The 14,903-nt window shown below is 45.3% G+C and overlaps 2 protein-coding genes across 5 annotated transcripts in view; one reads left to right on the top strand and one right to left on the bottom strand.

The window, feature by feature from the left end:
• The window catches only part of slc26a10 (solute carrier family 26 member 10), a 249,493-nt gene that overhangs the window by 160,100 nt on the left and 74,490 nt on the right, over positions 1 to 14,903 (top strand). The window lies entirely within an intron of this gene.
• The window catches only part of LOC137358586 (beta-1,4 N-acetylgalactosaminyltransferase 1-like), a 110,183-nt gene that overhangs the window by 55,613 nt on the left and 39,667 nt on the right, over positions 1 to 14,903 (bottom strand). For all 4 annotated transcript variants that reach the window (XM_068024597.1, XM_068024596.1, XM_068024599.1 and 1 more), the window contains 3 exons: positions 14,689 to 14,850; positions 8,670 to 8,776; positions 1,581 to 1,618 (listed from right to left, as the gene is read on the bottom strand). In XM_068024597.1, the coding sequence (XP_067880698.1) occupies positions 1,581 to 1,618; positions 8,670 to 8,776; positions 14,689 to 14,850 (307 nt within the window). The remainder of the gene's footprint in view (positions 1 to 1,580; positions 1,619 to 8,669; positions 8,777 to 14,688; positions 14,851 to 14,903) is intronic.

The raw sequence follows: 14,903 nt of genomic DNA on the forward strand, positions 1-14,903 counted from the left end.
ATAGGCTGTCTGTACTTAAAGTGGATAAAACACGAGGGTCAGATGAGATGCATCCAAGGATACAGAGGGAAGTGAGGGTGAAAATTGCAGAGGCACTGGCCATAATTTTTCAGTCTTCCTTACACTTGGGGGTGGTGCCAGAGAATTGCAAACGTTACACCCTTGTTCAAAAAAGGACATAAAAGATAAGCCCAGCAACTATAGGCCAGTCAGTTTATCTTCAGTGGTGGGAAAACCTCTAGAAAAAATAATTAGGGACAAAGTTAATAGTCACATGGACAAATGTGGGTTAATTAAGGAAAGCCAGCATGGATTTTAAGGGAAAATCATGGTTAACTAACTTGCTGGAGTTTTTGAGGAGGTAACAGAGAGGGTTGATGAGGGCAATGCTGTTGATGTGGTGTACATGGACTTTCAAAAGGCATTTGATACAGTGCCACACAACAGACTTGTGAGCATACTTGTCGCTCATGGAATAAAAGGGACGGTAGCGACATGCATACGAAATTGGCTGAGTGACAGGAACAAAGAGTAGTGGTTAGTGCATGCTTTTCAGGTTGGAGGAAGGTTTGTAGTGGAGTTCCCCAGGGATCAGTGTTGGGACCCTTGCTTTTCCCGATCTATATTAATGACCTCGACCTTGATGTACAAGTCACAATTTCAAAGTTTGCAGGTGATATGAAACTTGGAAGCATTGTGAACTGTCAGTAGGGTAGTGTAGAACTTCAAAAGGACATAGTCAAGTTGGAGGAATGGGCAGACAGGTGGCAGATGAAGTTCAATGCAGAGCAATGTGAAGTGATTCATTTTGATAGGAAGAACATGGAGAGACAATACAGAATAAAGGGTACAATTCTAAAGTGGGTGCAGGAGCAGAGAGACCTGGGTGTTTATGTGCATAAGTCATTGGAGGTGGCAGGACAGGTTGAGAGAGCAGTTAATAAAGCATACAGTATCCTGGGCTTTATTAATAGGAGCATAGAGTACAAGAACAAGGAAGTTATGTTGAACTTGTACAAAACACTAGTTTGGCCTCAGCTGGGGTATTGCATCCAGTTCTGGGCGTCGCACTTGAGGAAAGATGCGAGGGCATTGGAGACAGTAGAGAAAAGATAGAGTGCGAGAGGGCACACATTTAAAGTATTTGGTAAGACAAGCAAAAGCGACATGAGGAAAAACTTTCACGCAGCAAATGGTTAAGGTCTGGAATGTGCAACCTGAGAATGTGGTGGAGGCAGGTTCAATTGAAGCATTCAAAAGGAAATTACTGCTATATGAAAAGGAAGAATGTGCAGGGTTATGGGGCGAAGGCAGGGGAATGGAACGGAGGGAGTTGCTCTTTGAGAGAAAGTGCGGACACAATGGGCCGAATGGCCTCCTTCTGCACTGTAACGATTCTGTGAAAACTACTCCGATCACAACTTAAGGCCAATGAAAACCAATGGTCATTGAATCACCAAAAACACAGAACTGACAAATTAACTCCTTTTCACTACCAATGATTGTCCTTTTAACATTCGGCTCTGTATCAAGGACTGCTTTCTAGGTTATTGAAGTTGAATTGACAGTAAATGTCTTACCTCAAAAAGTTCCTGTGATTTAGCTTGCAGCCTTAAACCTATTAAAAAAAAACAGGCAAGACAGATTAAGACAGGGCTCAGACAATAAATACATCCCCAGCTGTGGTAGTGAGCTGCAGTCTAGATTCAGTTCCAAATCTGTGCTGAGTTCACGCATGTCAGCTGGGAGCAGCAGTTAGAGGGTTACAGTTGGCCTCAGGAGAGTAAATAGTTGCCAGGGTGTTTGCTCGCTCTCAATCCAGTGATCCCTGCTGGAAAGTGCATGGGTGCGGACATCAGGTGAGGATTGAGCGCAGTTGCGATGTCCTCAACAGTCGAATTGCCACTGTTAGCAAACAAGCATTTCACATGAAGAATGGCCACTGAGCCAAAGTAGTACAGGTGGAATCATACCCTAGCAAGAGTCAGCACCTTCACAAGAAGGGACGAGACTGGAAAATGAAAAACAAAACACTTAAAAAGAAAGGATCTAACACTCACATTGGACCTAATCCTAGGGAATGAAGCCAGACAAGTGGTAGAAGTGTCAGTGGGGGAACATTTTGGGGATAGTGACCATAACTAAGATTTAAGGTAGTTATGGAAAAGGACAAAGATGGACCGAAAATAAAAGGTACTGAATTGGGGGAAGGCCGGTTTTATGATAAAACAGGATCTGGCCAAAGTGGACTGGGAGCAACTACTTATAGGAAAATCAACATCAGATCAGTGGGAGTCAAAGAGGAAATAGTGAGAGTTCAGAGCCAACATGTACCCAATAAGGTGAAGGGTAGGACTAACAAGTCCAGGGAACCCTGGATGTCAAGGGATATAGAGGATTGAATCAGTTAAAAGAGAGGAGGTTTATGGCAAATTCAGAGTGCTAAAAACAGTGGAGGCACTAGAGGAGTACAGAAAATGTAATTAGGAGGAGAGCGAAGAGGGGACGTGAATAAACACTGGCGGGCAAGATAAAGGAAAATCCTAAAGGCATTTTATAAGTATATTAAGGGCAAGAGAATAACCAGGGAAAGAGTAGGGACCAACGTGGCAATCTGTGTGTGGAGCCAGAGGACATAGGTTTTAAATTATTACTGTTCATCTGTGTTCACTATGGAGAAGGACGCTGTAGGTGTAGAGATCAGGGAGGGGGTTTGTGATATACTTGAGCATATTAGCATTGAAAGGGAGGAAGTATTAGCTGTTTTAGCAGACTTAAAAGTGGATAAATCCCCAGGCCCAGATGAGATGTATCCCAGGTTGTTATGTGAGGCAAGGGAGGAGATTGTAGGGGCTCTGACACAAATTTTCAAATCCTCTCTGGCCACAGGAGAGGTGCCAGAGGACTGCGAATGTGGTACCATTATTTAAGAAGGGTAGCAGGGATAAACCAGGTAATTACAGGCCGGTGAGTCGAACATCAGTGATTGGGAAACTATTGGAAAAAATTCTGAGGGACAGGATTAATCTCCACTTGGAGAGGCAGGGATTAATCAGGAATAGTCAGCATGGCTTTGTCGGGAGAGATCGTGTCTAACTAACTTGATTGAATTTTTTGAGGCGGTGACGAAATGTGTAGATGAGGGTAAAGCAGTTGATGTAGTCTATATGGACTTCAGTAAGGCTTTTGATAAGGTCTCGCATGGGTGATTGGCTAAGAAGGTAAGAACCCATGGGATCCAGGGCAATTTGGCAAATTGGATCCAAAATTGGCTTAGTGGCAGGAGGCAGAGGGTAATGGTCGAGGGTTGTTTTTGCAAGTGGAAGCCTGTGACCAGTGATGTACCGCAGGGATCGGTGCTGGGACCCTTGCTCTTTGTAGTGTACATTAATGATTTAGACGTGAATATAGGAGGTATGTATGATCAGTAAGTTCGCAGATGACATGAAAATTGGTGGTGTCGTAAATAGTGAGGAGGAAAGCCTTAGATTACAGGACGATATAGATGGGCTGGTAAGATGGGCGGTGAAGTGGCAAATGGAATTTAATCCTGAGAAGTGTGAGGTGATGCATTTTGGGAGGACTAACAAGGCAAGGGAATATACAATGGATGGTAGGACCCTAGGAAGTTCAGAGGGTCAGAGGGACCTTGGTGTACTTGTCCATAGATCACTGAAGGCAGCAGTACAGGTAGATAAGGTGGTTAGGAAGGCATATGGGATACTTGCCTTTATTGGCCGAGGCACAGAATATAAGAGCAGGGAGGTTATGTTGGAGCTGTACAAAATGCTAGTTAGGCCACAGCTGGAGTACTGTGGACAGTTCCGGTCACCACATTATAGGAAGGATGTGATTGCACTGGAGAGGGTGCAGAGGAGATTCACCAGGATGTTGCCTGGGCTGGAGCATTTCAGCTATGAAGAGAGACTGAAAAGGCTGGGGTTGTTTTCCTTAGAGCAGAGAAGGCTGAGGGGAGATATGATTCAGGTACACAAAATTATGAGGGGCATTGATAGGATAGATAGGAAGAAACTTTTTCCTTTAGCGGAGGGGTCAATAACCAGGGGGCATAGATTTAAGGTAAGGGGCAGGAAGTTTAGAGGGGATTTGAGGAAAACATTTTTCACCCAGAAGGTGGTGGGAATCTGGAACGCACTGCCTGAAGGGGTGATAGAGGCAGGAACCCTCAACATTTAAGTAGTATTTAGATGTGCACTTGAAATGCCATAGCATACAAGGCTACGGGCCAAGTGCTGGAAAATGGGATTAGAATAGGTAGGTGCTTGATGGCCGGCACAGACACAATGGACCGAAGGGCCCGTTTCTGTGCTGTATAACTCTGACTCTATTTATAGGCCAGCAAATTCTTGTGGCCAAACTTCGCCAAAACCAGTCACCAAGCAGAATTTGTTATGTTTGAGTTTATAGTCCACATACTTTTCATGGGTTTAGCATCTCTGAGCACTGCTCTAGACAAGCCCCTCATTCCCTAGGGCCTGGAGTGTGCCTTTGACTGCCCAATATGGAGGTGATTTGTAGTAATCCCAGGAGTTGAACAGAAAATGGTGGATGGGGAAATGTGGTGGATGTGGTGTACATGGACTTTCAGAAAGTCTTTTTCAAGGTACCACACAGGATTTATATTTAATTGTATTTTTAAGTATTTATTTAATTTATATTTGGTGCATTTTACTGCTCATGTATATCATGAGCTTCTCTGTGTTGCTTGCGGATATATCTTAATACTAAGTGAGGAAGACCAGACTTGGAGTACTGTGCACAGTTCTGGTCTCCAGATTACAAAAATGTTATAGAAACAGTGGAGAAAATGCAAGTAAGATTTACAAGGATGATATCAAAACGAAGAGGATTTAATTACTACAAGCCCCTGCACAGGCTGGGGCTCTTTCTCTCGAAAAGAGAAGACTGAGAGGTGACATAAGAGATCAGATAGATGCAGAGAAGCTATTTCCACTTGTGGGAAAGTCCACAAATACAAGATAGTCATTAATAAATCCAATCGTGAATTCAGGAGAAACTTCTTTACCCAGAGAGTGGTGAGGATGTGGAACTCGCTACATGAAGTAGTTGAGGTGAATAGCATAGATGCTAGATAAACACACAAAGGAGAAAGGAATCGGCCAAATGGCCTTCATCTCAGCTGTATCATTCTATGATTTAAGAATAAGGTAGGAAGGTGGTTGAAGGAAAGGGGAACTGAGATATAGAACAGAGCAAGCATATGGGATTAGGGTTACTGATTGTGTAAAAGGGAAACACCAACAATGGTTGGCTTTTCCTATTCTAATTTCTATGCAACTGTATTTAAAACCCTCATTACTGTGCTCTCAGATGCTGGTTGTGACCTCAATTGCAGAAGGTGGTAGAATAAACAGTATATATTAGAATCATACAGCACAGAAGGAGGCCTTTCAGCCCATCGTGCCTGTTTCAGCACTTTTAAAGAGCTATCCAATCAGTCCCACTCCCTTGCTCTTCTTCCATATCCTTGCAAATCTTTTCCCTTCAAGCATTCCCTTTTGAAAGTTACTATTGAATCTGCTTCCACCACCCTTTCAAGCAGTGTATTCCAGGTCATAACAACCCAATCTGGCAGTCGAGTGACCCCTCACAAACAGCCCACAATGCCCGCAGAATTGGGAAGCTAGGCCTCAACGCATGAGGCAGGGTAGAGAGTTCCCAAAAGCGCAGGGCCTCATTGATGCCACTCATGTTGCCAGCAGGAGACTACACAACCCCTTGGCATATATGACATTCAATGTCCAAGTGATCTCAGACCAACACAGAATACTACAGGTTGTGGGTTCCTAGTCCCACTCCAGAGGCCTGAGCACATATTCCAAGCTGACACTCCCAGTGCAGTTCTGAGGGAGCGCTGCACAGTCATATGTGCCGTCTTTCAGATACGACGTTAAAACAAAGCTCCATCTGCCTGCTCAGGTGGACGTACAAGATTCTATGCCATTTTTTTTGCAAAGAGCAGGGAGCTCGCCCGATATTCTGGCCAACGTTCAGCTCTCAAACACCAGTGAGGGGGAGTGACACTGTTCTCTGCAGCAAAGAGTGAGTCCAGAAGGCTGTGTTGCCTGTCTGGTGTCAGGGTTCGGGACATCTGCTCAAGGCTGGAGAGGAACTGACTGTGGGAGGGGAAGGATCCAGTCGTCGTGGTCCATGTAGGTACCAACATAGACAGCTCCAACAACACTCAAGAAGCTAAACACCATCCAGGACAAAGCAGCCCGCTTGATTGGCTCCCCATCCACAAACATTCACTCCCTCCACCACCGACACAGTGGCAGCAGTGTGTACCATCTACAAGATGCACTGCAGCAACTCACCAAGGCTCCTCAGACAGCACCTTCCAAACCCGCGGCCTCTACCAACTAGAAGGACAAGGTCAGCAAATACATGGGAACACCACCACCACCTGCAAGTTCCCCTCCAAGTCACACACCATCCTGACTTGGAACTATATCACCGTTCCTTCACTGTCGCTGGGTCAAAATCCTGGAACTCCCTTCCAAACAGCACTGTGGGTGTACCTACCTCACATGGACTGCAGTGGTTCAAGAAGGCAGCTCACCACCACCTTCTCGAGGGCAATAAATGCTGGCCTAGCCAGCGACACCCACATCCCATGAATGAATTTTTAAAAAATACAAGTAACATCCCAGAAACAACAGTAACTCGAACTGGAAGGGTGAGGAACTCAAGAAAATTACAATCACCAGGGAAGTGGTACTGAGCAAATTGTTGGAGTGTGGGCTGACAAGTCCCCGGGTCCTGATGGACTTCATCCTAGGATCTTAAAGTGGTTCGAGAGATAGTTGATGCCTTGGTTTAAATTTTCCAAAAAGGTTCCATTAGATTGGAAAATAGTGAATGTAACTCCTTTATTCAAAAAGGGAGGGAGACAGAAAGCAGGAAACTGCAGGCCAGTTAACTTAACATCTGTCATCGGGAAAATGTTAGAAGCTATTATTAAAGATGTTATACCAGGGCACATAAAAATTCAAGGTAATCAGGCAGAGTCAACATGGTTTTGTGAAAAGGAAATTTATTGGAGTTCTTTGAGGGAGTTACATGTGCTGTGGATAAAGGGGAACCAGTGGATATACTGTACTTAGATTTCCAGAAGGCATTTGATAAGGTGCCACCTCAAAGGTTATTGTGGAAAATAAAAGCTCATGGTGTCGGGGGTAACATTTTGCATGGATAGAAGATTGGCTAGCTAAAGGGAAACAGAGAGTAGGCATAAATGGATCATTTTCTTGTTAGCAAGATGTAACGAGTGGTGTACCACAGGGATCAGTGCTGGAGCCTCAATTTTTTACACCCAGATCCCTCTGTATTTCAGAGATCTCTCACCATTTAGATAATATGCTTCTTTTTTATTCTTCCTGCCAAAATGGACAATTTCACACTTTCCCACATTATACTCCATTTGCCAGATCTTTGCCTGCTCATTTAACCTATCTATATCCCTTTATAGCCTTATGTCCTCTTCACAACTTACTTTCCTACCTATCTTTGTGTCATCAACAAATTGAGCAACCATACCTTCGGTCCCTTCATCCAAGTCATTTATATAAATTGTAAAAAGTTGAGGTCCCAGCAGTGATCCCTGTGGCAGACCACTCGTTACATCTTGCCAACCAGAAAATGGCCCATTTATGCCTACTCTCTGTTTCCCTTTAGCTAGCCAATCTTCTATCCATGCAAAATGTTACCCCCGACACCATGAGCTTTTATTTTCCACAATAACCTTTGAAGTGGTACCTTATCAAATGCCTTCTGGAAATCCAAGTACAATACATCCACTGGTTCCCCTTTATCCACAGCACGTTACTTCTTCAAAGAACTCCAATAAATTAGTTAAAAATGATTTCCCTTTCACAAAAAGGGAAACCTCCCTCCAGGCAGCAAGGCTGATACTTCCAGATGGCTTGCTGCCTGGCACATCCAGAAGTCTATCTATTCTCCCTGCTGCTAGCATATATTTGGAGAATTAGCCCCATGTATAGTTATACAAACAACCACACGGTAGAAGTGTTTATATTAACGTTCTAGGCCTGGTGTTTCCACTAGGGGATAATCGTCAATATGTGCCAAGAATGCGCGGGACACTGTGCCAGTTTTGCCAAGGTGAAGTTACGCTCAAGTTTCCACATAAAAGAATGGGGAGATTCCAGCGTGACGTGGTTATGACCACAACCCATTTACGTGTGAAACTCCACAATCTTATCACTTTAGTCGATTTCACCAAGATTCTGCTGATAACTGGGTGCAAATACTGTGGGGGTTGCTGGTCCTGGTGTTGGTTATATGTGGGGTGGGCTGTGGCGCGGTTCCATTCATTTTCAGAGTTCTACCGATAGTCGACTCTGGTATATTGCTGATGTTGCCAGCTTTTCAGTGAGCTTACACGATAAAGCAGACAATCCTGCATCGCACTGTGACCCATGATATGACAATGTTCATAGCCTTATCACAAGGGTGATGTTTTTGTGCCAATCTATGTTTGAATGTTGCTTCATTGCCATAGTGACTACACTTCACTAAATGTACTTCATTGGCTGTAAAGCACTTTGGGACGTCCCGAGGTCGGGAAAGGCGTTATATAAATGCAAGTTCTTTCCTTTTCTGACCTGGTATTAAGATGGTTTTCATAGGCCGCACTTCAACGCCTTGAATTGGGTACTCCAAGGGAGAGTTCGCTTTGGCAATAAGCAACGCATCTGCAGAAGACTTGGTCCTAGAGGAACATCGAAAAACAGAGAGCCAATGAATGAAATAGAAAAAAAACCAAAATGCTGCAAGTTGCAGCTTTGGAGAGAAAACGAGTCAATGCTTCAGATAAGTTGTTCAACCACTTCCTGTCGACTTCAAGTCGCAGTACAAGTCGCCAAACACTCGCTCAGTAATTGCTCAGAAATCAATCAGCAACTGGCCTGAGGGTGGCTGATAATCCTTTTAAATAGCACTGGTGGAGGGTCCTTCCTGCTGCTGAATGCATGTTCAGCTGGGTGAGGTTAAGAGAGGGTGTTAGCTAGAGTGCTGAAGTCGAATGGCACCACTGAAAATCAACTCAGCGTTACATGCTGACTGATGTCACAATCTGCCTACTCTGTATACTTTTGGCACACACTCCTAATGCCCATGCTAACAGCCTCACCAAAATGGTGTCCAGGGCAGCCCACACGGGAAGTGTGCGTGGCAGCCATTTTGTGCACTCAAAATAGCACCCGTAGTGTTTAAAATACAGGCGCTAAGGAGCCAAATTTTGCAGCCAGTGAATACAACAGTCAATTAGGGCCCTATTTTCCTCATTTCTGAAAACAGACCCATGAACCCTCTTTTCGTTTTGTAGATTGTAACAGTTGCCAAACAAAGCACATTCCGAGCCCAATTTTCCCTGTGATCAAGCACACATTCAGTAGCGCAAACAAAAGAAAACCAGCCAAACCTGCAACCATACGTTGCACTTATGTAGCACCTTCAGGCAGACAAGAGGAGTCCAAAGGGGGCTCCCCATCCAGTGGGTGGATCCTTGCTCTGCTCAGTGCCTCCCTAACCATCGCAGCTCAGACAAGGACAGCAGCTGAGTTTGAGAATCAAACCTGCATTCCCTCCGCTCTGTAGCATCATTGCTCACTCTCCAATGTGGTCACAGCCATACTACTAATGTTTAGCTGAAGTGTCAAGGATAATAGTGCAGGACATCAACAAGGTTGAAAAGAATAGGAGGAGAGAAATCAGGAAGCAGTGGTTAAATAACACCAAGCTTGATCTTTACGATTGAAGACTGTAGGAGTCAGAAGAATAAAGGAGGTTAGGAAATCTACAGCTTTGAGGTAGGCCCAAAAGAATTAGTTATAGAAGGAGACAGTGTGATTTCAATGCAGGTGGGGATACAAGGAGAAAAGTTGTGTAAAAAGATGTGCTTCCAGTTTAGGAGAAAGAAAAGAGGAAAGTTCAGAGGGGAACAAGCCATAGTAGGGAAAATAAAATGAAATGGAGAGAGAGAAGAAAGGTTGACAAAGAGAGGTTGGCAGCCAAAGTTCAAAGGTGGTACTTGTTCACGGAACCTTGCAAGAAACAAAGTGTTACGACCAGGTGAGAATGTGTCTAGGGGTTCCCCCTCAGCCTTTGCCTGGTTTAACTGTAACCGGGTTTAATTTTAAAAAATACTGTGTTTTAGCTCCCCCCTCGGTGAATCCTTGTTCACCGCTTTCCAATTGTAAGGCAAAGAAATCAGACAGGTTTTCTTAGATTTAAACAAAAAAGGTGGAAGTTTATTAATCTTAAACTCTAATCCGGTTAATAACTATGAATATGTAACATGACCACGCTAGCGTGCATACGCAACAAACACACACACAGATAGAGACAGAAAAAGTCGAAAAGAATAAAGGGGAAAAGTTTGAGGCAATATCTGGATTATAGTTACAGTCTTTTAAGTTCAATGTGGAGTCATTGGTTGCCGGTGAGTCTTGCTGTTCGTTGGGGCCCAGTACACGCTTCAAGGTGTTTCGATGTCGGGGTCTTTTCCCTCGAGGTTTACATGTCTTCCATGGGTCCAGTGGCTTAGGAGAAAGCGAGAGAGAGAGACAGCCAAGAGAGGGGCTTCCTTGTTTCAGCTTCAGTTGCAAACTCTGCAGTCGGAATTCAAATTGTCCTGTGTCTAGTTTAAAAGCCTGGATCAGCCAGTGAATCATGTAACCAGCTGGTTTAACCAGTCCTGGAATGCAAGCTTCCTTACACCTTCAGTGTCTGGTGATCAAAATCCATTTGGGTTAATTGGACCAGGGCATAGTTCTTTGTCTCCACAAGCACCGTCTCTTCGTATGCAAATGTTCTCCAGTCAAAGGTCTGGTGATCTCTAACAAGTCATTTCTTCACTCCAGCAGCAGTTTAAAATTAATACACATGATGAAATTAATATGCCTCATTCTTGGCAGGTGGGGGTCTCCATGACACCTCCACACCCAGCGGAATGAAATGTGATTATTTTTAAAAAGAGCCTAGAGAGAAAACAAGTACAGAAAAACACACATGCATCTCTCTCATTCATTCAGAACCCTAATAATTGTTACAGCCTGTCTTTTCTTGATAGCAGTGTTGCTTTAAACTGCCCTTTTTGGCATCCCAATAAATGTGGTTTCTGGGAAAGTTTTTTTTTCAGTTTGCACATTTCCATGACTGCCTAGGGTGTCTTTGTTCTTGCTGAGGTCTGCAGGGGGAGGGTTCCGAAGAAGGGTCACTGACCCGAAACGTTAACTCTGCTTCTCTTTTCACAGACGCTGCCAGAGCTGCTGAGTGGTTCCAGCATTTCTTGTTTTTATTATCTGCAGGGGGAGGGTTAGATTTAAGGCTGCGCTTGCTGACAACGCTACCACTAGGTGCCACTGCAGTGGCACATGCGCAAATGCAGCCTCTGCCACTAAAACATTACAGTCTGCGACGTCAGACAGCTGCCAGGACTAAAGATGGTGCTGCTCAAATAATCACACAAAGGCAACCTAAACACATGGCAGTGCACAATGGCCGGAGGGAGATAGTGAGTGGGCCGGGGGTGGAAACAAGTGGACCGGTGGGGGGGGGCGCGAGAGCACCCGTCATCACCAAGATCTTCGGCCGCGCTCCCCCCACCCCCGCGTTATGCGATGACATCATCTGTGCATGTACCAACCAGTCCTGGCACTGCAGAACACAGCGCATGCGTAGTGAGCCAATTGCGCATGTCACAGATTGGCACAGTCTGATGAAGTCAGCTGTTGGCTGCGTTGTCAATAATCACTTTGTAGATTTAAGATTTAATTAGCCCTAGGTTGAGTTCTGCTCAGAGGTGGCGGCGGTGGGCGGTTCCACTCTGAACTCTTCCAGTGTTTTGATGAGTCATGCAAGGGCATGGTTCCCTTTTGGGGGGGTGGGGGGGGGGGGGAGATTATTTGCTAATCTTCCCTTTGTCCTCTGGGATACTCCTGCTTGCAGGTATTTGTCCAGATTCTGCTGCACTCCCCATGTGGCACTTCGACTAGGTAAGGCATTATCCTCAGTTTCTCTGTCCTCTTGAGGACTTTTTGTCTCTGTAGGTTCCTGTAAATGCTGTTAGCAACTCTGGTGGGGTGCTTCTAGTGCCTGCATTTACACAGGAGGATGTGGGGTCTAATTTTTCAAATATTTCAGGGTTGGCTGACTGCACAGTAGGGGTTTCCATTTGAGATTCCTCCTGGACTTCCTTTAACCTGCCCTTCTTGGTCCCTTTTTCCCCTTTCTTTTCTAACCTTTTGCCAGCCTTATGCCTGCCTGTCCCCTTTTGTTCTTGGCAGGGGCCCCTTACAGTTCACCAGCCCTTTGCTGGAGGGTCCCCAAGCACCGATACAGGACTTAGCGGTGCAGATTTCACTGTAGGTTGGGATTTCCCCTCAACCTGGCACATGTGGCAACTCCTGCAGTACTCCACCACCTCTTTGTGGAGTTTTGGCCAGTCAAACTGCTGTCTTATGCAGGCTTTGGTTTTTCGTATATTGACGTGTACAGCCACTGTAATCTCATGGTTCATTCTTAATATTTCTTTCCAGTACCTCTGCGGCACCACTAACTAATGAACTACTGTCCACGCCTTGCCCTCAGATCAGTGAGGAGAACTCCATTTCCTCATCAGTACCTCATTCAATAGTAGCAATCAGGGACTCCCTCTGCTTCAATTTCAGACTGGGCAGCCTGTGCTAACTCTCGCAATACTGGGTCGGCTCACTGAGCCTCACCTAGGGAAAATCCATTTAATTCATTCCCTGGGTCTCCTAACTTTCCAAAGAAAGTCTCAGATAGACAGACCTCATGGTCATCTGCCTGCAGTGCCAATGCAGTCTCCTCTGGGGAAGCTGGTTTGATCATTGCCTGATCCACTACACATTCAGGAAAACTGCAGGGGACTGTCTCCTGCCACTAGCTTGTTTCTCTGACCTCCTGTGGTCTCTCTGTCTCTACTGGGGAAGCTACCATCTTCCTTCCTGCCAGATCATTACCTAGGGGCAGGTCAACCCCATCCACAGGCAAACTAGGGACAATCCCTACGGTCACCAGTCCCGAAACTAGGTCACACTCCAAGTGCACCCAGTGTACAGGTACAAGCATACACTGCCCTCCAATACTATTCACCCCCATTCTGGTGTCACTGCCCTCTCTGGGGGAAAGGTCAGGTCTTTTCTCAGTACAAGGGATCTAGTGGCCCATGTCCCCGAGAATCACTATGGGTTTGCTGGCCCCACTCGAGGGATATGGGGTTACTCTGCCTTCAGACACAAAACCCTGATAACCTTCAGGAATCCGATTAAATTTTCCTGCACTTGCAGCCACGAGCTTCTTGGGTCTCACTCTTACTGCAGTTAAAGCCACAGCTTGTTCTGCTGTGCTTTCCATCAGGGTCCCTTCTCCTTCACTGAGTGGGTGGTGCCTGATTTGACCCTACAAGTTTTCCCTTTAGTTTCCAGCAGTCAGCTCTTAGATGCCCTGCTTTATTACAATGGAAGCACACAGGTCTCACTCCTCCTGCTTACAGCACCTTCCCTTTTGGCTGGAGGACAGCCCCGTGTCTCCTGCTCTTCTTTCCCTCCCAGGACTACTTGGGCTTCTATCACCTTCCCACCCTTTGTCCTTTTCAGATTTGTGGGGGTGATCAGGAAAGGTTTTGCCCTGGGAAACTGACTTATAAAGGAGATCAAACTCATCGGCCAGGACTGCTGCCTGCCGGGCTCTATGAACCTTCTCTATATGCGTTTGTATGGAGACTGGGAGAGTTTTTTAAAATTCCTCTAGCAAAATTACTTGTCTGCGGGACACAAACTGTGAAAGTGAAATTGGACCTTGCTTCACATGTTTTGGGCACAAAATGGGTCCACAACCTGTCAATTTCTGTCGCCTACCATACATGACCGAAGCACACAGGAACATATTGATTAGGGCGCCCCTTAGTCATCCCAGCACCTACCTGAAATGAGCATTAGACCCATTTCTCAGGCAAATGTAGGGCTTACAGTCCATTTCAACGGCTTTGCTGAATTGGATTGTGCCTGACCGCAGCATGCACCATGCCCAGGCCTTGAGCAGCCATGCCAAATGTCCTTAAAAGGGGGCCTGGGATTTGCTACCAAAAAGGTAGCTGATGAGTGAAAGGTAACTGATGTTTACCAGTGCCGATTGCAAGGGCACCCACGGCAAAGGGTTGCCATGTGTCCAGACAAGTGTGGTTAAGTTCATGGGAAAGCTGAGCAGTGATAAGGGTGTAAAAGGAGCCGGTTTACCTTTAGGTGGGGACCTACTGTGAATTCTCCACAGAAGAGAGAAGTCTCAGTTGGCATAGTTTCCAGAACATTGATAATTATTGCTCCATTGGTAGGATTGCCTCACAGCAGGAATGTAGCGTAGTGTCCTTTTACTGCTGGGAACATGCTGCTCTTTGTTGGTACTTGGGAGAAATAAAGATCAAACTGCCTTTTAAAATATACATGTCTAGTCATGTCTGATTCAACAGGCCTGAACCCAACTTGTCTTTAGAGACATGGCACATAACATTTGGGCTAACAATGGGAAGATTTTGCATGTCATCCTACAAATATATAATTTTTGAAACTGCAAACGCATTGTGAATGGATCAAACTGTACCTTTGTAGAAAGTGTTGATACTCCTTTTCTCTCCTTTGCTTCACCTTTTGGCGTTCTGCTGCATTAAAGACCAGCTCCAAATTGGTAACAGAGTCCCGGCTGATGAGGTTGTTGAATAAAGCCTCCTTGGTTTCACATTGGCAGTCATTTCTTGCGAGCTGCCTATAGAGGAAAATGATATCAGATTTTAAAACAAGTAGAGGTGGAAAAGGACA

This window comes from Heterodontus francisci, chromosome X, assembly GCF_036365525.1.
Source record: "Heterodontus francisci isolate sHetFra1 chromosome X, sHetFra1.hap1, whole genome shotgun sequence".
NCBI classification, from domain to species: domain Eukaryota; kingdom Metazoa; phylum Chordata; class Chondrichthyes; order Heterodontiformes; family Heterodontidae; genus Heterodontus; species Heterodontus francisci.